The sequence below is a fragment of the Mixophyes fleayi genome, chromosome 1 (genome assembly GCF_038048845.1).
Source record: "Mixophyes fleayi isolate aMixFle1 chromosome 1, aMixFle1.hap1, whole genome shotgun sequence".
NCBI classification, from domain to species: domain Eukaryota; kingdom Metazoa; phylum Chordata; class Amphibia; order Anura; family Limnodynastidae; genus Mixophyes; species Mixophyes fleayi.
Genome location: NC_134402.1, coordinates 16,217,347 through 16,241,570, shown reverse-complemented (window position 1 = coordinate 16,241,570; position 24,224 = coordinate 16,217,347). Strand labels below are relative to the sequence as shown.

Sequence of the window (24,224 nt, the reverse complement as noted above, 5' to 3'; positions counted from 1 at the left end):
TTAGTACATTCTACAAAATGACAGCTACAATCTGATTGGTTGCTATAGGCAACATCTCCACTTTTCAAACACGCCGGAAAACTCTCAGCTTGATACATTTATCCCCAGGGGTCTAACTAAACACACTGCTCGGTAATGACAACAGGTTCAGATAAAATGGAACGTGAAGCTCTTACAAACAGAACTGTGACAAAACGTATTATCATATTGTATAAACTTCTCTTCTAAACCCACTCAATAAGTACACCGCGCTCTATCTGTACATCACTTCTTCTACCCCCAAATCCAGAAAAGCCTCTAGAGTAAAAATGACCATGTATGCACATAAAACATAAACCTCTAAATTTATATATAATATTCTGGGGGGGGTGAACGTTATACCGGCCCACACTTTCTGCAGTAATTCCTGGAGTTCTCTGACAACTGTCAGAGTGATCTGACAGTAAACACAGCAGAGAGCCGACAGATTACTACCCGACAGCTCCATTAAACAGGAGAAGTTACAGAGACCCACAGGACGAAACCACCAAACTTCGGATAAGTTTCCCCCTAGCTCCGGCTGCCAGGAACCAGCTAACGTTCGCAGAGCTGGTTCTACTAAAGTCACAGCTAAATCCTCAGTGTTACATTATTCCAGTAGATCAGCCTGGAAAAGAACACAGAAATATTCCAACATGAAGTTTGTAAGTAAATCTACACAACGCCGTTCTGGTATTTATTACAGCCAAAGCGAGGGACCCCAGTGTACTCCACAGCATTAAGATCAAGTCCTTCCAAAACTACTATAAAAGCACTATCTACAGATAAAATATTATAAACAGTAAAACAAAACTAAAAACAAAATAATGAAACTACTCAAACTGAACAAAAAAACCCAACAACTTTGCCAGACCAGATACAGGATTCAAAGAGTCCTAAAGTGGCAACAAGTAGTAGTGGTACTCCTACAAGTGTGGTTCCTGGGAGCCCTGAAGGGGACACGGAGACAGCGAGTCTATGTACTGAGTTCTCTCCGTGGGACAGATTCCACGCCGATAAAAGTACAACAGACGTTACCTCGAGTGAGAAGTCACAACGTCGTAGCTCCTGGGAAAATACCGTCTTCTGAGGAACAACAACAATAATAAAAAGTCCTTTTCATTTCAGAGGCATCCAGAACGGAGCTATCCCAAAATTCCACATTGTGAGAGCAGGAAGCACTTCAGAGGGGGAAAAAATATCACCGATCACTGCCAAAAATAAGGCAGGAATAGCTGGAGAGGAAGCATCTGTTTCATGTTTGAAAGTATCACTTACACGCTCTGTTTCCAATCACAGCCGCCCTCCTCCCTCTTCCTTGTATCCAACAGGAGCGATGCCAGTCTGCCGGCCCTGGGAAGCTGCGTGTAATTGCAGAAATCTGGGAGCAATTATTTACACTAATAAACTTAACTGATTGAAAACAAATTCATTTGCAATCCTGCTATTCTTCCTTTCTATCGCTGCCTACTGCCGACGGCAGAAACTGGGGAACAAATCCCTCTCCGCGGGGCCCTTGCAACAAATTAAATGTGCTCAGAAAGTGACAGCTAGGCACCAGAACTGCCAAAACAGACCCCCCCCCCCCTCCTTTCTGCAGCCACCCCTATACGGACTAATAGAGCTGGTTATCTAATAGAGGTAGGGCAAGAGGGGCACATAAGTCACACCGTGCATTACATAGAAATGCAGGGTGTCTAATATAATTATCACAGACTGTATATCTAATGCATCCACTTGGTTCCTCTCCCAGCATTGCCATATCTGCTGTACTAAGACAGCACTCAGTTTTCCATTAATTGACAATACCACAATGTATTCAGTCATCTAGTACACACAGATGATCTATAGATGGATACAATACACGGGGACATGAATGTAGGTGCAAGCTCCTGTAAAAAACAGCCCAATAATCCATGTATAGTGATGTTATTACTGGAGAGTAGGAGTGTACAACATATCCTTATATTAAGTAATCAGGAAGTGATCCGAGAGGAGAGCACCCGGTTAGAAGGATCAGCTTATACAAGTATCCTGTGTTCGTGGCAACAGAACTTCTAATATTCTTGTATGTTATAGCGGAGGAACAAAGATCTGTTGCTACTGACTACATAATTGCAACCTGTTTCCCCACTTTGTATGCAAACTATAAACACATATCATATAGCACTTTTTAAAAAACACTTGTATTGTCCAGATAGGCTTTATAGTATTTAGTAGGTGACGTATTTGTGGAAGATGTTATAATGAGGACCAGTCATTTCTATAGGGAAGAAGCTCCAGCGAGGAAGAGAATGGTCAACGCCCCCTTTCTCAGCCAATCAGGCTGGCTCTGATGCCCCGCCCACGTCGGCAGAGTTCCGTTACAGAATGTTAGATTTCTGTGCGTCTTAGATATGGATGACAGATACAAACCTTACAGACTATACAGCTGGAGATAAACTAGCATCAAAGGACACAGTGATTCACATAAAAAGCCCTTTCTGGTAACTACAAGATGCCATCACACACAATGGAGCAGAATAACAAATAAAGCATTGGGGGCTATTTAAGAAAACGGTTGCATAGGAAACTGTACCTGTTTAGGTTTGATATTTATAGAAATAAAACTTACCACATTGTGTATTAGGTAATATGCCAATACCTTCAGTTTAGTATTGTGCATACAGGCACCTAGTCACCCTCAGTCACTGTACGCCTTATGTACTGTACAGGGTGACTGCACGCTAGCCTACAATGTGCGACACATGAACACGGCCGGCTCTGGCTGCTACCGGTGTTATTATTTATGTTCGGTCAGGAAATAGCAGTAGATCTGTCAAGAGCGCCTGCGTAAACAACCAACTGTTATCCCTGCGATCCCACAAGTATGTAGTGTGCACAGACCTCGCATTGATGGCTCCACAGGCCACTCTGTGTGTAGGGGCTGGAAGTAGGAATTTGTGGAAGCAGAAAAAAACATCCTAAACCAACAACCCGCCTCCGACCACTTCAGGGATATTTATAGAGGTGCAAAGACAGGGACAGAGGAAGCTCCCGCTCCCAGAGCTCAGACACAGGGCTCCATTCATAGACCAGAGAGCGGACTGCGCAGGACACATACCGACACCCTCTGATTGTGGAAGGGAAGTGTCACACACACATCCTGGGCTTCCTTCCCAGGTCTATCAGCAATTCCCAGCACTTAGTGGGGTCATTGTTCCCTAGACAGAAATATAAGGCAATTATTACACTGCCGCACACAGGCTGATCCTGCCGCATCTCATGGCTTGGCTGGGAGCTGTTGGTGCGGTCATTAGATAATGGGCACAATCTGACTGCATCTACCAACCTTCACAGTGACTATCTGACTGGCCCGTCATCAGGTCAATGTACCAAGTGGGGGGGGGGGATAAGCAGACTCATCCCGAACACAGATAAACTGCTGCAGACTTCGCACACTTCCATATTTTCCATACTATCCCAGAACCACGTCTGATCCACAATAGTAATATATAGCAAAATGCAGCAAGTCACCTGAAGACATAAATACATCTACTGGAAGCAAATCATCATCATCATTTATTTTTATAGCGCCAGCAGTTTCCGTAGCGCTTTACAATTGGGAAAAAAAGTAATAAAACAATACTGGGTAATACATACATACATAGAGATAAGAAGACCCTGCTCACAAGCTTACAATCTATGGGACAATGGTTTGATACACAAGGATAAGTGCTTCATCATATTGAATATTTGTAAAGCTAGAATGCAAAGGTATTTAGTGGGCTGTGTGATCAGTCACATAGCAATGTTAGTCAGAGGGTTGTTGTCTTGTGTTAGCTGTGTAGAGGGTGGTATTAGGGTATTAATCTCCTAGGGAGATTAAGAGGGTGGTAGAGGAATATTATAAGCTTGTCTGAAGAGGTGGGTTTTCAGAGAACACTTGAAGGTTTGAAGACTAGAGGAAAGTCTTATTGTGCGATGGAGGGAATTCCATACAGTGGGTGCAGCCCGAAAAAGTCCTGTAACTGGGAATGGGAGGATGTGATGAGAGTGGAAGAGAGACGCAGATCTTGTACAGAACGGAGGTGTCTAGTTGGGACATATTGTGAGACAAGTGAGGAGATGTATGTCAGTGCAATTTTGTTGACGGCCTTGTATGTTAGAAGAAGAATTTTATATTGGATTATTTGAAAAACATGCAGCCAATTAGTGACTGACAGAGTGACAAAGCAGACAAAAATCAATCTAGCCGATGCATGCAAAATAGATGGTAGGGGTGAGAGTCTTATTTTGGGAAGACCAGTAAGAAGGGAATTGCAATAGCCGATGCGGGAGATGATGAGTGCGTGAATTAAAGCTTTTGCGGTGTCATATTTGAGATATGTGCGTATTCTGGAAATGCATAAAGCACAGAATTCATTTATACGGCTCCGATGTGGAGAGAAGACAGAATGGTAACACACCAGGGGATGAGTGGAAGAAGAGACCAATCTGAAAAGACATCGCTGTTATTACCTCTACCTTCCAGTGCTTGTCAAATGAGAATGGTTATAATGCCTGTGACACCCACTAGAGCCCAGATGGGAAAGAGAAACTGCAGAGCGATGGCCGCCCTCAGCATAGATCCCCGGCACCACTCTGAACCATTACTACAGAGAAGTAACTGAGTGCAGCGTTACCGGTGCGGAGATACTATGAATATACTACGTTGTTTAACATTCTTCCATTCATTGTGATAAACTGCGTATCGACTTTTATACTTACAATCTTACACAGTTCCCACCACATAGTACATTTACGGGTATGCCCCTTTAAGAAGAAATATAAAGCAGGATCTTCTAGAACACGTATGCACTTATGTTTCTATAAACAGATTGTAACAGAGCGACGGTACTTTGTTTAGCAGATTGTGTGTGAAACTGTGCGGGGCTGAGAGAAGAGGTGTCGATGTGGAGGGACGCTGTATCCCTTTGTATTGTACGTGTGTCGGAACGTCCATCCCTCTTCATTACTAGATATTTCCCACGGTCTCAGAGATGTCTGCTGCTCACCATGAACTGGATGTAAGGGCCGCAGAATAACTACCCACCTATAATATACACTGTTTATAACGCTGCCTGACAAGTCTATAAAGGTCTATTGGGGGTGTACATGCAGAACAACGTACACACAAATCCCCAGCACTCTAAGACTCAGGGAACGATGGACATTCTATACCACAAACCATAACGCTGTCCACCAACGTCATAACATAGAGCAACGGAAAATAAATAATGTAAGTACACAGGAAAGAGAGAGGTAGAGAGATAATGTGGACAAGCTGTATCCCCAAAAAATCCTTCCCAAGGGACTGCAGCAACAAGGTGAAGGTTTGTGTGTTGGGGAGTTGGATAACCAGCATGTGTTTCGTGTAACCATACTGGAAGTATGGAGAGGACTTCCATGGATAATGTTAGATAGTGGGAGATAGGACAGAAGCAGTCAGACAGGAGGACCATCGGCTCAGTTACCTGTATCTTTATCGGCCAGGTGAAGTTACTGACGTAAACAAAGACGGTGATGTTGGGATTATTGTGGAAGTCGAACTTCTCATTGGAGAAGGTGTCCTTACACTCCTTGATATTGGTCCTGGAGATGATGGGGATCTCCTCCCCCGCCTGTGTGCCGGCTGCAAGGAAGGTGGAACAAAACCGCTGGATTAGACAGAGAACGTAAAAACACCGCAGCCGCTATCAGCATAGAAAAACATTTTACCTGCTACCAAGAGACTTTTGTAAATGGCAAGTTACCCCAACAATGCCGGTACTTTGCTACACCCCTAAATGTCTGACAGTAAAGGACTAGCACCCACGAATAAGACACATGAGGACTGTGTCGCATAATCTTTTATTCATCGCACAGTGGGAAGCAACGGAGAGACGGGGAAGGAGGTAGAAAGTGTCATCCACAGCCCAGGAATCGCAGCAGAACACTCGTTCAAACAGCCAGCACTTAGACATCTATGACTTGTTATTTTGTATACTCAGATATGAGCATCCAATAACCCCCCCCATTCCAAACACTACTGGCTGCAATTAAAGTACACTTAAAACAAAGGTATAACAGGGGCAATCGGTATATTATTATACACTCGTTTCCTAATATTTGCCATAAACAAAACAAACGAATCATAAATCGCTATTCTCCAAACCCCCCATCTAACTCTTGTCCAGTACAGGTTAATTCCTCCCGCTTGGCTGTTTGTTAGACATGATTTACTGTCATCTCACAAACCCACGTGATTTAAGGACAATCATACACTGGTAAATGTTTCTGTCATCCTTTATCACCCAGTGCGAACGTTTGGTCAACATTGATGTCTCCATACATGAAAGAGATCTGGGTGACTTTGATCAACACCTGTTGTCATGCGGACTAATATCAATGTGGAAAGACTAATATATAGTGGTTAGTATGCCTTCTCTTTCCGTGCCCTCCAGATACCTCCTCCATATCGGTCTCCAACAACCTACGGCTGTTTGCAGAGGATGTTGAGACTTGTAGTAGGAGAGCCTACATGTTAGTGTATCATTATTACACAGATGCAGAACTGACAAAGTCCTGGCTTCCGGGAATACATTCATCTCTGCTTTGTACCAGGCTGAGACTTTGGATTAAAAAGATCTCTGTGCTGTAAATATCAGCAATGACGGGGTCTTATAATTAATCCCCGGTGTATAGAGGGGACAAATTCTTACCCAGCCTCTGACGGATTGGAAAATGATCGGTATGTGCTACAAATTATAGGAACGGCTGTCATGGAAAATACACGTGTGTTTATGTCAGGTATTAAAACCAGACGCTGGCATCCTATTACCGGTCACACAACGTTTTAATACATACGGAGCACGTTAGAAAGCAAACTTCATCTTCACTGAGAATAAAGACAGCATTATACATCCTTATTTTTTAGCCAAGTCATCTTTTAACTAATTACCTAACAAACACCGACATTAAACACAGAGTAAGATCCGGGTTACCTGCAAAGCTCGTCGCCCAGGTTATGTTCAGGTTGAAGTTTTTCGATGCGTTGATGAACATGTCCAGGTCTCTATTTTGCTGTAACGAAAAACAAAAACAGATTAGGTAACCTGAAGCGGGGGGCATTGGCAGCTTTGTCGAGCGCTCACAAAACTCCAGCTAGCTGTGGTACTACAACTGCCAGCATGCCCTACTAGGTACTGAAGAGCCGCAACTTATCTATCAATACGTAGTTTTTATGTTCAACTGGACTGAAACAATTTGTTTTCGTTCCCCACTGTTGCCGTTCAGGGACTTTGCTGAAAATAAGTGCAGATGTTTAATAGGATCATTCCTCCTTTGAATGTATTTACAAACACAACTTAAACAACATTTGGAAGGAGCGGATACACGGGGCGAGCGAGGGAGTGTTTACCTACATTCCAGAATCTCAGCACCCCCCCCCCTCCCCGTTACACCACCGGGCACCGCACCGCTGCCCAAATATCTCAGAACTTGGCTTCCAGCTCAAACCACACTTTGTAGCCGCATTTCCGGCTATGTAAAATGGGAATACACATTTCCTTCACACGTGGAATATTACCAAGTACGAAAGAGAGAGTGAAAAAAAAACCACACAATTTCCTACTGAGAAACAAAGAGAACACTGTACCGGGGTCACTGGTGGCAGAGATGGAAAATATGAAGCATAGAAGAATAAGAAAACATTGCCTTGTACTTGCCGGATAAGCTGGGGAATGTATCGTGCAGATCACTTTTCTGTTGCACAGATTTTATACAGTGGAAATAAGTTAGGGAGGTTTATTTTGCTTTAAAGAGCTGCCGACTTCCCAATAATGATACTGGACACCAGCCAATCTCTTACAAGACAAATACACTACTCTGGGCTATAATTTAACTGTGAACAAGCAGCAGTCCAGGGATTCTCATTAGTTACTTTGGGCAGCCCATTGATCTGGGTTTGTGAGGTCATAAGAAGGGGTGGAGCCTAATGGACAATTTTTTAATCCAGCATTGCGGTTACTAGAACCAATATTCAGAGCTCAACTTTGAACCATGGGGTTATAATTCATTAACTGTAACAAGGAGTCTCTATTGTTGTGGAGGCAACAGTGCAAGTGTGATCTTCTCCTTATCCATCATCACACAATCCAATTAACACAGACTATAATCAGGAACTAATCGGTTTACGAGACATGTGAAACATTCCATCTGCATACCAATCGGTAATGTGCACGTCACTGGGAGACTGCAAGGCAGAGGTATGACCTGTAGGTGGCGCCACGTGGCAGCGTGTGATCGCTGTAACACAGGCAGCGCCTTTAGATCTCGTGCGACAGGGTGAAGCATTTCTTCACACGCTGCCATGTGGCGCCACCTACAGGTCATACCTCTGCCTTGCAGTCTCCCAGTGACGTGCACATTACCGAATTACCGATTGATAATCATTTATGCTTCACTCCCATGCGTCACCACGGCAGCAATTCAGTTCTTCTAAATGCTGAGCTTTGTATCTGGAAAGAAAGGAGTTTTGTCCTTAAAATCCATTTCCAATTGGGATGGCAGAGCAGTGATGCCTTTTCATTAGTTAGGCTTCCATGTAGCCAGTCTTAGCTGGTGGTAAACTGAAGGGTGATGGGAGCTGATGAAGTTTTATAAATCCCTGCTCCTAGGCATGGTGAGCTTCCAATATACTTTGAAGAAATGGATCCAGGAATCAGTAGCGGAGACTTCCTATTTACTGAGATAGTGTGGAAGCCGGGCCCCCCCCACTGGACCCAGAGAGGGATCTAGTCTGGGATTAGCCATGTTTATTTGGATTTATCAGAATTCTTAAACTGCAATCACTTACCTGCACAGAAAGAGCCCACCCCCCTCAGAGACCCACATGCCAACTTTGCCTTGTCACACAAAAAACAAGCACAGATCAAACCCTACTGCATGGACCTATTTTTTGGAAGAAAGATGTACTCCCAGCAGCGGTGTAATTAATTATGTCCAGATCTGGGCAGAACACAAACTTACCAAGAGGATATGGTTACAAAAGACTTCTTGGAATTAACGTTTGTCACTCCAGTTACATGGCACGAGGTCCTACGTGCAGCTATCACAGCGGAGGTGTGTAACCAAACCTCCCTGAAGGCTGTGGTGCCCGATGTATATGACCGCATGATGTAAGAAACAATGTCTTAGGAGCCTGATTCGGGAATCCCTCTAGGACAGTGTTTCTCAGGACCCACTAATAGTGCAGGATTGAAAGGTGAGAAGTGAAATAATTATACCACCTGCTACACTGTGTCAGCCAGTAATGACTACACCTGTGCTCCAGCAAGGAGATATGGGAAACATGTACTGCTAGGGGGTCCTGAGGACTGGAGCTGAGAAACACTGCTCTAAGAGCTATGAAGACTAAATGTCTGTCACTTTAGTGACCCAGACAGAAACGGACGCCCCCAAGCTGTGGTAGAGATTTGCCCGCAGGTTTTATAAGTGATGCAGATCCAGAAACACACACGGTAGTCGGTTTTGACAGTCGGGAATCTCTGGCATCAAACATCTGTATCCACAGCCAATAATCTATTTATCGCGGGGAAATGAAAGAGTAGAAGGGACTGGTTCCATTTGTTTTATTCTTCCCACTTCTCGTTGACCTGCTTGTTAAAGGGGATCGATGTCTTATGGCTCTTTAAGCTTTAGGACTCCCAAGACTTCACGGCCTATAGTGTCCAGCAAATCCGTAAAAACAGAGGTGCATCATCAGCGGTTTCACGTTGCTATGGCTGCTGACCATGCCAAGCACCGCACGATGCCGACCATGCCAAGCGCCGCATGATGCCGACCATGCCAAGCACCGCATGATGCCGACCATGCCAAGCACCGCATGATGCCGACCATGCCAAGCAACGCATGATGCCGACCATGCCAAGCACCGCATGATGCCGACCATGCCAAGCACCGCATGATGCCGACCATGCCAAGCACCGCATGATGCTGACCACTGCTAATCCAGGACACTGGCCCTATACCTGGTACATGCTTTACCTCATTAATAGCCCATTACATGAGGGCACCATATCTTCCAGGAGCGGGTCATGCACTCTTTGGATGCGAGTATAAGCGATCACTACAGATAACAGATTGGCCTGACTCACCGACGGGCTGCTAGTCACTGTACGGCTATGCGGAGGTCTCTTTAGTTACTTTCAGAGGGTGTATAGCACTAATTGCTGCTTTAGTTCCATAAATTAATATAATTCTGCTGCTCTGCGCAGTCACCTGCTGGGAGTACAGAGAGTGGAGCACATCACCCTGTATACGCTCCCTGTACCCCAGACTCACACATCCTACACAGCAGACAGCGGTATGAAGCCATCCATGCCAATTATATTCAGCACAAATAAACTCCCAGCAGCTAGAATTAGATACGGCTTCAGTAGTGAACAATTAGCAGTTACAGGGAGTGAAAGAACTATGAATAAACCACTAACACAATGGAGAAGAATACACCAGCTAAAAGCAGTTATCAGTATTCACTCCAAAAATATAACTCATCGTCTGAGGCTTTAAAAGTGGCAAATCTATTGGTTGTTCTGGCACGAACGGTTCACACAAGATTTATTTGGAACAGACAGGCAAATATGCAAACTCCACACAGATAAGGCCCTGTTTAGGAATCGAACTCGTGACCCCAGCGCTGTGAGACAGAAGTGTTAACTTCTGAGCCACCGTGAACACCTGTAACGCTCTCACCTCTTCAGGAGTGGCCACGAAGTTGATAGCTGTGTAGTATCGGTCGTCTTCTTGGGACAGGCTGAAGGTGAACTGGTAGTCTATCAGCAGAGTGTCTGTACAGGAGAACATTTCATATTAAGACAGACTTGCATAAGAACACACACACGAGGGACGTTCTACAGGTAACTGAGGATAAGGTTGTGTTGTCCATAGCAACCAGTCATTACTCTATGGCTACTTAGAAAAATAAAGCTGACCTGGCTGTTATAGGTAACAATATATTTTCTACACAGTTACGATGTCCCTCACTATCTATTAAACTGGCTGTAGAACTTGTCTGCTTACAAACTAAAAATCAATATTAATCTCCCAAGAGGGAGTTACATTCATACAGAAGCTTTATGAGTAAGTGGAACGGGTTTGTTAAAGGTAAATGTTGTACCAACCAATTCATTCAAGGACAGCAAAATACACACAGATAATATTATACACTGGGCAATGAGGGAAGGCATAAAAATCTAAGAGATATTGAAGAGACGGCATAAGCAAAATAACAAGCCCACGCTCTGTATATCCCATATTATACATGATACCAGCTGCGTGGCAATATAAATGCCCATATATGTATACAAAACAAAAAGACAGTTGTCAGCGCTTATCCTTCACACTGCATATCTGTGTGTGTCTAGCAAGCTGAAAACATGAGGAATTGGTTCATATTTTGATCAAAGCATTTAAGCCTGCATCCCAACGTCAAGGTCACCTCATTATATGCAGGCCCTACACGGTCTTATATGCTTTAAAACACCATTAAAATGCAGTTAAAATCTGACTCACCTCCCAGGTATAGGGGTTTACATCTAGCAAGGGTATCCCCTACACAGATATGCAGTGTAAAGGATAAGCGCTGACAACTGTCTTTTTGTTGTGTCAAATTAATTTTCACTGGACACTGCAGTTCATTGAGACAAAACACTACATTCTGATTAAGCTGATTGCTTTGCTCTGTCTCTGTATATTTTTTCCATGGATTGCAGTACCCTCTATTAACCTGAAGATGTCACTGCTGCAGCTGCATTTAGATGTCTGGATTTAATGACACAGGGCAATGAATCCAGTAACAATCGCAGTCGCACACAAACACAGAAATGTCCCGCTAGATGGGATATAACAGCCCGAGATCCCCTCCATGTACCAAATACTAAACACCTTACTAGAAGGGCTAACAAACGTTATCATTATATACTGCACTCACAGTAGCAGGTTCCTTTCAAAGGGTTACCCTGGTATCGGTTTTCAACCTCACACCTATAATAAAATAAGGAAAGAAAAACATCAACGAACGCCCGAACTTGGGTCTCATAAAGATCTGCATATTAATAACACTGATACACTCTAGTCAGTCATTAAGAGGAGAGATATTTGTACACTGATGAATATACACAGCAAAAGTCTATGAGCTACATGTCTAACACTTAGGCCGGAATCCTGTTTATATTAATAAGAAGAGGAGTCCTGATCAGAATTTGGTCATTGCACAATGTTATAATTAAGTGACAACAGCCAAAAATAACATGGACACATATCATTAATAATGAAATGCAAAGTAGTTTCTATGCAACAAAGGATTCAAAATAATAGAACACTGCCATCTAGTGACCAAAACACCATGACAAATAGTTGATTGTCAATATCTATTAATGTCTGAAGAATCGCAAGACTATGCTGCGTTCTTAGGGGAAAGCTCCACGTCAGGGGATCAGTAATTTTAGCCTAATAAATGAATCGTATAGAAACAGGTTTATAATTAACAGACTATGCTGCCTTACTGTAGGCACACACACTGCCCCCTCACCACTAAAAGCATGTCTGTAATTTGTTTGCGTCATGATCGCCACAGTGTACAGCTCTACATAATATGTTAGCGCTTTACAAACACCGGATGAAAATAACAAGTCCTAGACTCACAGCTGACACTCTTCTCCTTTGATGCCTTTCGTGGTACAGAAACACTTGCCGCTGTTGGTGTTGCACATAGAAGCGTGTCCGTTACATTTGCAAGCTGTGATAAAAGAAGACGACGGTATTACTACAACACAAACGTACAAGGCGCTGCAATGCCACATTCCACCAGTAACCTAAACGCTGCACAACACAACAGTAACCAATCAGATGTTAGCTTTCGTCAGCCTTGGGTAAGCAAGACCAATGAAAGCCATTACCTGGTTGGATAGAGAATATAGCATCAAACACAATTCCATACGGAAACTAATGGTACAGTGAAGTCTAATGGAAGACAGGTTTATGCAGAACTCCCAGAAGCCTTTGTAATCCGCCGAGCAGAACTGAACAGCGTCCATGTGCAATGACACTATGAATATAGCACATGTCAGACTGAATTCAATAGGTGATGACACAGTATTAGGTGCCTACAAATAACACATTATTTCATGTCTTATAGGTCACAGTTTGTATCTTCCTTAGGCGACACTGGAGATAACAGATTCACCTACAGCTGCTGTAGCAGTGTACAAGGAGATCTTAGTGTGAGTAAAGTACATACCCTTCTCTATGAGACAGTAAAAAGGACGATACAAGCGACAGTAAAGCCGAGGACTTGTGTTGTTTGCTGGAAGTATACAATCCACATACCCTCTGCCTAGATGGTGATGGAACCGGTCAGGAAACCTTTATGACATTCTGCTGGGGCTCATGTACTGCTATTCACATGCTGGATCAGACATCCATACTACTGTCACCAGTTGCAGTATATCCTATCAGAGGCAAACCACGGTGGGGCCTCTCTATAGCTCGCTCCTAGGCTGGAACAAGATCTAGACCAGGCCTGTCCAACCTGCGGCCCTCCAGATGTTGTGAAACTACAATCCCCAGCATGCTTTGCCAGTAGACAACCTGTTAATAGCTGGAAGGGCATGCTGGGACTTGTAGTTTCACAACATCTGGAGGGCCGCAGGTTGGACAGGCCTGATCTAGACGGACTACCGGTGAGCACATCGGTGAAGCTAATCACACCGAGTCATCTGTCACAGCAGAGACCCGCGCCTGCCGCTACTTGCGGTGGAATCAGATCCCTGCCAGATCGCTTACTTCAACTGCTCCGTGTCACATGCAGGAGGCTTCAGCCCTAACCTTTTGAATAATGAACTTAACACAATACTGCATGTTACATATATGGAAGAAAACCAATTGATATATATTATATATAGGTTTATTTCAAGTCTATACAATCTTGTGCTTTTTGCTTGTTTATTTGATTTGAAGGGAGACTTATTTCATATCACAAAGTTAACGATTATAATCAACCAGGGACCGGATTTTCATTGAACATCAAGTTATATGTGAATCATGGTGGGGGTCCGTTTATGCCGACCTATTTTCAGCTGATATTTAGCTAAAGGGACGTTACACAGAGAAACAGAATGATATATTGGATAACAGAAGACCACAAACACTGTATTACTGTATCCTCATCGTGATACTACAGGCAGCGTAAAAAGCCTGTGAATATATTTATAGTAATAATAAAATTGGTGCATTTATTTTATTTTTTACTGTGTTTGGCCATCCTCGGCACTGTGTTTTTTCCTTTGGCAAGTCAGGGACATGGACTATTCCCTGCAGTACCGACGCTGGTCCATTCTTTGCAAAATATTTTGGATGAATTAGGTCAAACAGTGATATTTATAGAGACAGAGTGCACCATTAGGAACATTATTTTGCTCTTTATATAGTAAAGCAGAGGACGCCTGATACAGGTGTTATAGTTCTCACCCTGGATACTGGCGATAATGAGGAGCATAATAATCAGTATAATACGGTTATAGGTAGAAATGATACATATACAGCACAAGACGCAGGATACAAGTGTCCGTAAAACAGACCGCACAGGATACAAAGTGTCAGTAGCAGTACGTACGCTGGCACGATCCCCCGTTGGTCGGGTCCCCGTAGAAGCCAGAGATACAGGTGTCGCAGTTCTTGCCGGTTGTCAGGTTCTCACACTTCTCGCACACACTTTCATTGATACACTTGCTGTGGCCGTTACACTGGCAGGCTGCAAACGCAACAACCGGTTGATGTTATACAACAACCCGCAAAAGAAGAAATAACGTATATTCAAAATCTGCTGAAGATAGAGCCGGGTTTCCATGGACTGCAGACATCTGCATCTGACCTGTGTGTTCAGCAACAATCTACAATGGAATCCCTACGTGTTCTTACTCACTGTCACAATTATTCACAAACCCAATGTTTCCTTCCTGCCTCTTAATGTGTAAATCAGGGATCTCCTGTTTTAGTGGGGATTTCCTAAGTGCGGTCTGATAGCCCCAGAGGACTCTCCCCTCCCCCTCCCCGAGCACTGAGGGAGATCTAGATTCAAACTTTAGGTGCAGAAAACTAAGAGTTTAATATGTATGGGGACCAAACCATAGCTAGAATTAATTGGCTGCTGACACAAAGGGACCCTAGTGTGTGTCCATGTAGGGCACACAGCTTACAATCTATGTTCCCAACGACCTGCCTACACATCCGCCGTAAAGCGCTGTCATGCTGCTATAGAAATGACTGGTAATGAAAACTTTAGGGGTAGATACTATAACAAGAATGTAATTGCAGCATGATCAGTCCCTTTACGGCAGATCAGATCTCACCCCCCCTGCACCCTTCTGAGGGCAGAAAATAAGCAAATCCAGCACAGTGTGTCCCATAAATTTAATTTTTTGGTTTTAAATGATCCCAGGGTCAGTGATTTATTTACCCAGCAGCATGCACAGGTAACACGGTAAGGAGTTACTGTACCTGGACACATGATAAATGACCAGTTATAATGGTTCTCTTCTGGGCACATGCTGACGTCCAGGACCGGCTCGGAGTTGCTGCTCTTCGCTGGCGCTGGTGCACTGGGCAGTTTCATCGGCCCTCGGTAAGAGGCCTCCATGCACTGTCCCTTCCCCGTGTTACTGGGGTCTGTGCACCAACCACATCCAGGCTGCTCCAGGCACTTGGCACAGGTACGGTATCCGGAGCAGTTCTCAGCTGCAGACATAAGAGAAACACAGGAAGTAATTAGCAGCTGCATCCAATATCCCAATACGAGAGGACCACCTATCTTGTTCCACGAGTTTCTGAGCACAAGCTGAAGATTCTGTATAAGGAGAGTGGAAATGATAACTTTCCAACTAAATGGCACAAATCCTGGGTGGGTGCTTGGTGTATAAGTGGGTGCCTTCAATCACCTGCCCAGTAGGTGGTCAAATATACCTTCCTCATATAATATGTGGGCGAGAGAGCTCCAGTAACTCATCACCACAGGACTCACAACAATGCCTGCCCCCACAGGCCCCCCCACCATACGTGCCTGCCCCCACGGGGCCCCCCACCATATGTGCCTGCCCCCGCGGGGCCCCCCCCACCATACGTGCCTGCCCCCGCGGGGCCTCCCAACCATACGTGCCTGCCCCCGCGGGGCCCCCCCCAGCATACGTGCCTGCCCCCGCGGCCCCCCCCCCCACCATACGTGCCTGCCCCCGCGGCCCCCCCCCCCACCATACGTGCCTGCCCCCGCGGGGCCACCATACGTGCCTGCCCCCGCGGGGCGGCCACCATACGTGCCTGCCCCCGCGGGGCCCCCCCACCATACGTGCCTGCCCCCGCGGGGCCCCCCCACCATACGTGCCTGCCCCCGCGGGGCCCCCCCACCATACGTGCCTGCCCCCGCGGGGCCCCCCCACCATACGTGCCTGCCCCCACCATGTACTGTATTTACATATATAGCTATGTATTGCAGATGAGTATGTCAGGGCAACTTAAGGAATCCTCAATTGTATATCTCCCACCTACGTAGCTTCATTTTTCTTTTAAAAAAAATCAGGGGAATCATTCTGTACTCAATAACGAGGTCCCCTCCGCTCCCACCAGGATAGCCCATACTCTACGCACTACAGCATTAAGTGGTCACGGCTGTGTCATCTATTGGTGCCACAGTAAACATACGTACGTGGGCAGTTGCTCATTGTGTACCACTCCATACACTGTCCGTAAGGGAAAGAGGCCACGTATGCGTTGGAGTCCACGCACTGCTTCATGTTACTACACCACATGCACTCGGAGCTGGCGCTGGTGCACTCCGAGCACTGCGTCCTAGAGGCACAGGGGATGCGGCACTGCTTTGCACTCTGATTGGCTACAAGTCGGAAGAGATTAGACAATCGTTAATATCAGGCAGCGCAAATAGCTTTATAGATAACACATTGTGTAGAAAAAACTAAAGGCACAATTTTTACATTTAATAACAAAAATAAGAAATATTTATAGCCTATTGCTCTGCTCCCGTCACCAACACTTATCCAGGACAAAAAGCTAAAACTACAAATATAGCATGGCAGTTATTTTTCTATGACAACACAGGACACACCCTTGTGAGTGAATCAACTAATCTTACCCCCGCCTGTGGCCTTACGGGACCTATCTCCAACGTGCTAACATCAGAAGTCCTGAACACCACTAACAATACCAACCTGGTCTTTCACACACACTGCCATTTATTAGGTGGATGCATGTTGCAGCTTTCAGGCCCACGGTGGACGGCTCGGCCAGATATCCGCAGAATCCGGCATCGCTAGGCTCCCCGGGCTGCCACTGCAGGGTGGTGTTAGTAAAAGGTGACATGTCCTCCCAGCACCAGTAAGAGACATTGATTTTTCTGAGTCCGACCCAGGGGAAGAGATCAGTCTTTGGCTGTAAGACAAAGGGTTCTGGGTTAAGAAATGCACTGATAATTCTGAACACAGGTCATCACGGTGTCACCTCTCTATTACCTGCATGTTCTGCAGCTGCTTCACCACAAAGTCCACTTTCTTCTGGGTGGTCAGCGAGGCCAGCATGGCGTTCTGGCTGCGACAGGTCAGCTTGGCGTTGTCATAATTCTCTTTAGTGTTAAAGATTTTCAGGCATGAACTGTCCACTAGTTGCCAGTTTGCTCCACAGATATTTTCTGGGGATAGTTGGAATTGGAAAAGAACATCACTGCTTTGTACAATTAAAGAGCAGAGATACCTGTGCCCACTTCCTATGAACTGCCTACGGACAAGTGCCCACCGCTTGTGCTCCGTACTACAGAAGGAAAATTAATATTAACGGAACTTGCAGTAGTGTAACCAGATTATATCCTCAAAAATGTGCACAGAACGGATAGTTGAAAAATGTGATTTATTTTTTTTACAAATCCGTTGTGTGAACACAGAAGATGGGTATAGAGGGTCCTGCCAGGAGTTTGACGCTTTACATTTTCTTCACTAAGTCTGAAATTTCACCTCCTCCTATATCCCCCCCTGAAAGTAATACAAGTCCCACAGGAGAGAATAGAGGAAAGGAATGAAGAGAGAGCGAGAAACATCGATCCTCAAAAACATAAAACTTTTTATAGAACATAGGGGCTATAGGAGATGAGCTGATGTACATAGCGTTGCCCGTGTTTAAATGTTCAAATTATTAAGTTAACAATGAGTTGGATGTAACTGTCCATTTCTCGCATATGAACATGAAGTATTAAGACGGAGTCTCGAGCCTTAAAGACATCCTCCAGGTAAAGAATTATTGTCAACCCTCTGGCTCCCAGAACAGACATGACCTCCATGGTTGTCTTGACCACCAACTGTTGTCAGACCGAAAGTCAGAGCCTGAAACTAGAAATGGTGAGACTAGGCTGCGAACCTGAGAAGGCAATAACGGCATTCGCCGATCAGAACATGCAAAAAGAATCCTTGACGCCCATGAATTCCATTAACTTGTCCCATTCTCTGCTGGATATGACATTATTCAGAGTTTCCATCCAGAACTTGTCCACTCGAGCCTGGGTGTTCAGGGTCTGGAGGCAAATCAGCCCAAAAGGATAAGTCTAGCTTCAGGACTAAGAAGAGGTTCGAACAGAACAGAATTCCCTGCTGGTCTGCCGGCACTGGGATGACCATCCCTAATTTACCGTCCAAATAACTTCCTGTAGAACCCTACATCTTACTAGGTCTCCAGGAAGGCCAGTTGTGAACGGAAATGTGGGTGGAGGATCAATACTATATCCCTAATCTATGATGCCTCTCATCCAGGAACTGAACCACTGATCCATGTAGAGAAACAGACAGGCTTCCTTCACAGACACCCCCTGGTGTACAGACTGCCCATTCCTGCTGACTGTCTACCATCCTGCTGCCTTCTCCGTCCATTACTCCGGCACCCTGCAGCCATGAGGCTGTATGGATGCCGTATCAGCAGCGAAGAAGTTGGCTGACGTAAAATTCGGAGTTACCAGCAGGGAGGGGATGTAGAAGGGGGAGAAAAGATTTAGATTTAGTGAAGAAAATTTCAAGTGGCAAACTCCTGCCTGGAACCTCTATAATCATCGTCAGTGGATGTAAACCAAATAAACTACACATGTTATATAACCATCGACACCATACATCCTCACAACAGTGACAGTGGGTAACAATGTAATTCTATTGCGGACATTATGCAGTTGACATGCAGCTATTAGGACATAAACATTCAGATTATCTACAGACATTTTTCGAAGGTCTCCTGATTTACTCTCACAGTCCTGGCAGAAAACAAGAGGTGAAGGAGCTTGTGTGCAGGAGGACCGATCACAACCCGCCATTGGGAGATAACAGCATATCAATGTCACCACTCTACCCCAGCTACCATAAAAGTTGGTTATCAAAACTAATTTGTCATTTTTATATTACAGAACCAACCGAGCCCCAGGAAAATGTCTGTACATGGCAGCCCCTGGGGGTCGTGCTAAGGGGACGAGGCACATTAGGAAAATATTTCCCTGGCAGGTAGTGCAGCTTTAAGAGGAACAAAAGTAAAGTAATAATCGCTATTCAGTCCTAAGTATTATGTCCGCTTTAGAATGAACGTGACAAGGACTGGGTTGTACAGCATTGATTGCATGGCTTTGGACAGTCAATAGAGAAAGAAGAGGGCAGATTACCTGGCAGTCCAATACACTCCTGATTCCGGGGCTCCCACTGGCAGTTCTGATCCACGGCACAACTCTTACAACTAGTCTTCTTGTTACAGTAGAAGCCGTAGTTATTTTTGGGACACAGCTCGTACAAAGTGATCGCCCCCTGCCAACAGAACACCCGTTAGTTATGTGACAAAGGTTACCATGGAGATAAGAGACACCTTCGCCTTCTACAGTAAGCACTGACCTGGCTCCCCGTGCAGTTCGTGTTCAGGGAAATACACAGGTCGTTACACCACCGGCAGCCGTTGGAGTTGACAGTGCAGCTGAAGCAGTCGGTGTATTGATCGCACTTATTCTCGCTGTCAGCATCTATGGCAGAATAGACAGATGATGTTACAACACACGGATTACTATTTCCATGCAGTCACGCAAAGAAACCGCAGCGCTGGAATAACAAGGTGAATATAGCAGGCGCAGCGAGTGTGCACATTAACAGGACAAGATCATAAAAAATTAGAAGGATAACGCTATGCAATATTTATTTATTTTTTTTTGTATAATTCCTCCCCTAACCCCTCTGCATTTTCAAAATGATTTGAGCGCAGTTGCCCAATCACTAAAGAACAGACGGAGCCTGTCTGCAGTAGGGAAGAATAACTACAGGGGTCCTAGTAAAACAGAGTTGTATGTCTAAGTCTTACTTGACAACTTTACCATAAAAGGCCGGAGAGAACAAAATGTTTAAAATGTACCTAACCGATGATCTACACCACGGGGTGAATTAAAGTCTAAAAAAATCTGCGCGAGATGCCTACCACGAACACCCGCTAGAGCGGATTTTTTTGTTTAACAGAAATAATGCTCATTTTTGCTCACACCCCATAAAGGTGCAAGCAAAACTGAGCGTAATTTTTACCGTAATAACAATAAAAATGCACTGCATTTCCCATATATATATATATATATATATATATATATATATTACATACATATACACGCACACATATTGGCTCTCCCCCAGGAGTCCCCTGTTTTACTGCACAAGTAAGCATCACCCAGTGCTACAAGAATTGCCATAATGTACAAGAATTGCCATAATGTGACTTGCAAGGTCTAAAGCAGGCCTGGCCAACTGTGGTTCTCCAGGTGTTGTGAAACTACAAGTCCCAGCATGCCTTGTCAGCCATTTGTTGGCCATCTGTTAGCAAAGCATGCTGGGAATTGTAGTTTCCCACCATATCAAGGGCCACTGTTGACCAGGCTTGGTCTAATGGATGGAAAGTTATAGACATTTAAAGCTTACAGACTCAACAGTAGACCAAGAACAATGGGCCCCTATAAAACAGCAATTTGGTCTGAACTCTGAGTAACTCAATGTGTCCAATATGGTCTTCTACAGGTGAGGCCAAGAGAACGGCTAATCCCTCTGTTCCACGATCAGGGGTAACTTCAGGACAGACCCAGAAAACAGCACAGACTTACAGCAATACTTAGCATCAGCTCTATGAGGAGGTATAAAGTGTAAGTCATAGATTGTGTGCTATGTAAACAGGAAAAGAATGTGATTATTAAAGGGTTATTAAAATTAAAGAGTAGCGAACAGGTGTATTCAGTTAACCTGGCAATGACTCAGGAAGTGGGACCGACTTTGTGAAAAACATGGCAGCGTGCAGTAACATCTGAATGACTTTTTCTGTAAGGCAAAGCAGCATATCTTCTCTGGCAGAGATCTTTTTTTCAGGTTTAGCTCTACTATAACATTTCATGACTTTTCCCGAGCCGAAATGGGATTCAGAACGTGGCCCCCCCCAGAACGTGGCCCCCCCAGAACATGGGCAACGTAGAGGAACAAGCTGAAGATAACGGAGGACAAAGAACAGACAAGGAGTGTGCAGAGGGATCGTACACTGGATGACGGGACATGAGACGTTGCTCTCCTTCTGTTGCTCCGGAGTGGCTTGTTCCCACGACAAGCACTGAGCGGCACCGCTGTCCCAGAAACATCGAATTCCGGGTCCCGCCTCCAGACACGAGCCGCTGCTTGTAAAAGCCTCACAGCTCTTTGAGGTGAACGTGATGATGTCGCTGAGCAGGAGACTGTTGAACCCACCAAACACAAACATTGTGCTGAAATGAAAGAAAAAGGTTTAATTGCAAAATGGGCTTTATTTATGCTGGAATACGACAAGATATCATCAACACTGGTATAATGGACACAAGAGGCTACCATGGTGCTCCAATCATAGATGGGCACATTCATACTCGGAGATACTAGATGGACAGACACCTATCCAGTCCCACAAGAGCTGCATTTACTCACACGCTGGAAGACTGTAATAGGAAACAATAGGGCTGAGCCATAAGGCTCCATAAAGTTTGTATGTATAAATTTAGGAGGTATTTAGGGGTATTGTAAAAATAAAACTTCAAAAGCAAAAGATACATGAACTGGCCTCCAAATTGTATTTAATGCCAGATCAATTTCAGAGTAAACAGACTAAGACCCATCGTCTATTAGACGTCAATTGGTATGGCCTGAGCCAGGCTCCCATACATCACTAAGGGTCTGACAATTACTGCAAAGAGAGCAGCCACTCTTGGGTTGCCCATTCAATATATATCCCACATTTTACTAGATTAAATAAAAATGTTGTATACATCCAACCCATCCACTTGGAAAAGTGAAATGCTAAAATCAATATTAACAAAGCAGTAAGGTCTCATTTAGAGGAAAAACTAATTCACATCCCGAGCGTTGTAAACCCAAGAAAAATTAGTTTCTTGTCGCAAACCCAACCAAGTGCGTCACCCCTTGTAAACATGGAACAATAGCTAAAAGATTAGGTGCGCCAAGAGAACCAAGCATCTAATAGATAAAATAGATAATTGTATCTATTTTATCTATTAAATTATTAGTTCTCATTTAGATATATTTATTTATTCAGCTAATGAGGGTGACCCATCTTTCCTGCGGTGACTTGTTATCCAATATATTTACAAATAAACTGATTTCTATTCCAACCAAGAAATGTAAGGCCTTATTTTATATCAGTGCTGGTTCTTTACAGAGGGATATATTCAAACAGGGATCTTTAATACTTCAGTGAAACTTTAAGCCCCCAAATTTCATTCAGTCACAATCACAATGTTCTCACTGATTGTGTGCTGCTTCCCTCCTGATTAATTCTACAATGTAGAGAGCATTTACTATATCTCAGAGCATATAGTCTTCTTCATCAATATTATATATAATGTTTGTGTAATTAACACAACCTAACAAGGTCTAAACCAGGGGTGTCCAACCTTTTAGCTTCCCTGGGCCACATTGGAAGACGACAAGTTGGTTTGGGCCACACATAAAATACACTAACACTAACGATAGCTGATCATCCAAAAAACCATAGAAAACATAGTTAACATATTAAACTTACTTGGAAATTAAGTTAGTAAGAGTTAGGAAACTTATTGCAGAATCATGATTAAAGCAGGAGTCCCATTACCAGCTACAATTTAACTTACCTGCATCTGCCCCTTAGTGGGGTTCGGGGAATTAAATGCCAAAAACTTTTTTTTCCTCTGTTTCTGCACCCATGAATCATTTTTTATATTGACCAGTGTGAAATGGTCACCTATATAGGTAGCATCAGGAGGACTAATAGAAATCTACAGAGATTTAAAGATAGGGTGGCGGGAAAAATGGCTCATGGAGCAGCCTCCGATGAGGGTAACAGTGGGTGATATTTTCACCCTACTCAGCACTGCACATTTAAAATGGTTAAAAATATTAAAAATACAATTATCTCTTAATATTTATATTAGATACATACAGAGAACACAGCTAGTTCATAACTGCATGGTGCAGAAAGTCCAAATTCAAAGTAACAATAAGATACTGGATAATCTTTCACTGCTGCTGATAGTTCACGCGGGTGACTCCTCTGTGCTGCGCAACGCAATGGATGTCGGGTGTGATGACGTCACCCCCGACATTCACTGCGAGCATCACACGGAGGAGGAGACCAGGGAGGGAGCCGGAGCGCCAGCTGACGTGACCGCAAGGTAAGGATTTTTTTTTCCAGCTTTGCCCCCTTGCCACAACCAAAACTCCTGCTGGGCCACATTTACAGGCATGCTGGGCCGGGTTGGACAACCATGGTCTAAACCATATAGTGACTTTAGGGGCAAAGTATATTCAGATGCAATGTGTTTATTTTTATGTAATGATCTTCTCCACAATCATTAATCAGTCATTCTGCTCCCATAAGCTCCCAACTCACTTAACGTTCCATTCTGTTAGGTGAGTTTTCCTGTCATATATAAGAAGCTGCAGTTACCCTCCATATAAACAATAAAGGTCGGCCACTGCAACATAACTTGCTCACAGTGCTGCAACACAACTATAAGGATGTATGATTAAAGGGAATGATATATTTAGAAAGAACACGGGCTAATTAGCATGAGAGTTCACTGCATTACTCAG

General features: G+C 44.2%; 1 protein-coding gene across 1 annotated transcript in view; it reads right to left on the bottom strand.

Moving 5' to 3' along the window:
• The window catches only part of ATRN (attractin), a 119,044-nt gene that overhangs the window by 52,674 nt on the left and 42,146 nt on the right, over positions 1-24,224 (bottom strand). The window contains exons 12-24 of the mRNA XM_075189814.1: positions 21,651-21,871; positions 19,989-20,113; positions 19,766-19,904; positions 17,595-17,770; positions 17,295-17,514; positions 16,775-16,960; positions 15,577-15,813; positions 14,693-14,830; positions 12,724-12,817; positions 12,011-12,063; positions 10,774-10,868; positions 7,023-7,101; positions 5,514-5,671 (exon numbers count right to left, since the gene is read on the bottom strand). Of these exons, the coding sequence (XP_075045915.1) occupies positions 5,514-5,671; positions 7,023-7,101; positions 10,774-10,868; positions 12,011-12,063; positions 12,724-12,817; positions 14,693-14,830; positions 15,577-15,813; positions 16,775-16,960; positions 17,295-17,514; positions 17,595-17,770; positions 19,766-19,904; positions 19,989-20,113; positions 21,651-21,871 (1,921 nt within the window). The remainder of the gene's footprint in view (positions 1-5,513; positions 5,672-7,022; positions 7,102-10,773; positions 10,869-12,010; positions 12,064-12,723; positions 12,818-14,692; positions 14,831-15,576; positions 15,814-16,774; positions 16,961-17,294; positions 17,515-17,594; positions 17,771-19,765; positions 19,905-19,988; positions 20,114-21,650; positions 21,872-24,224) is intronic.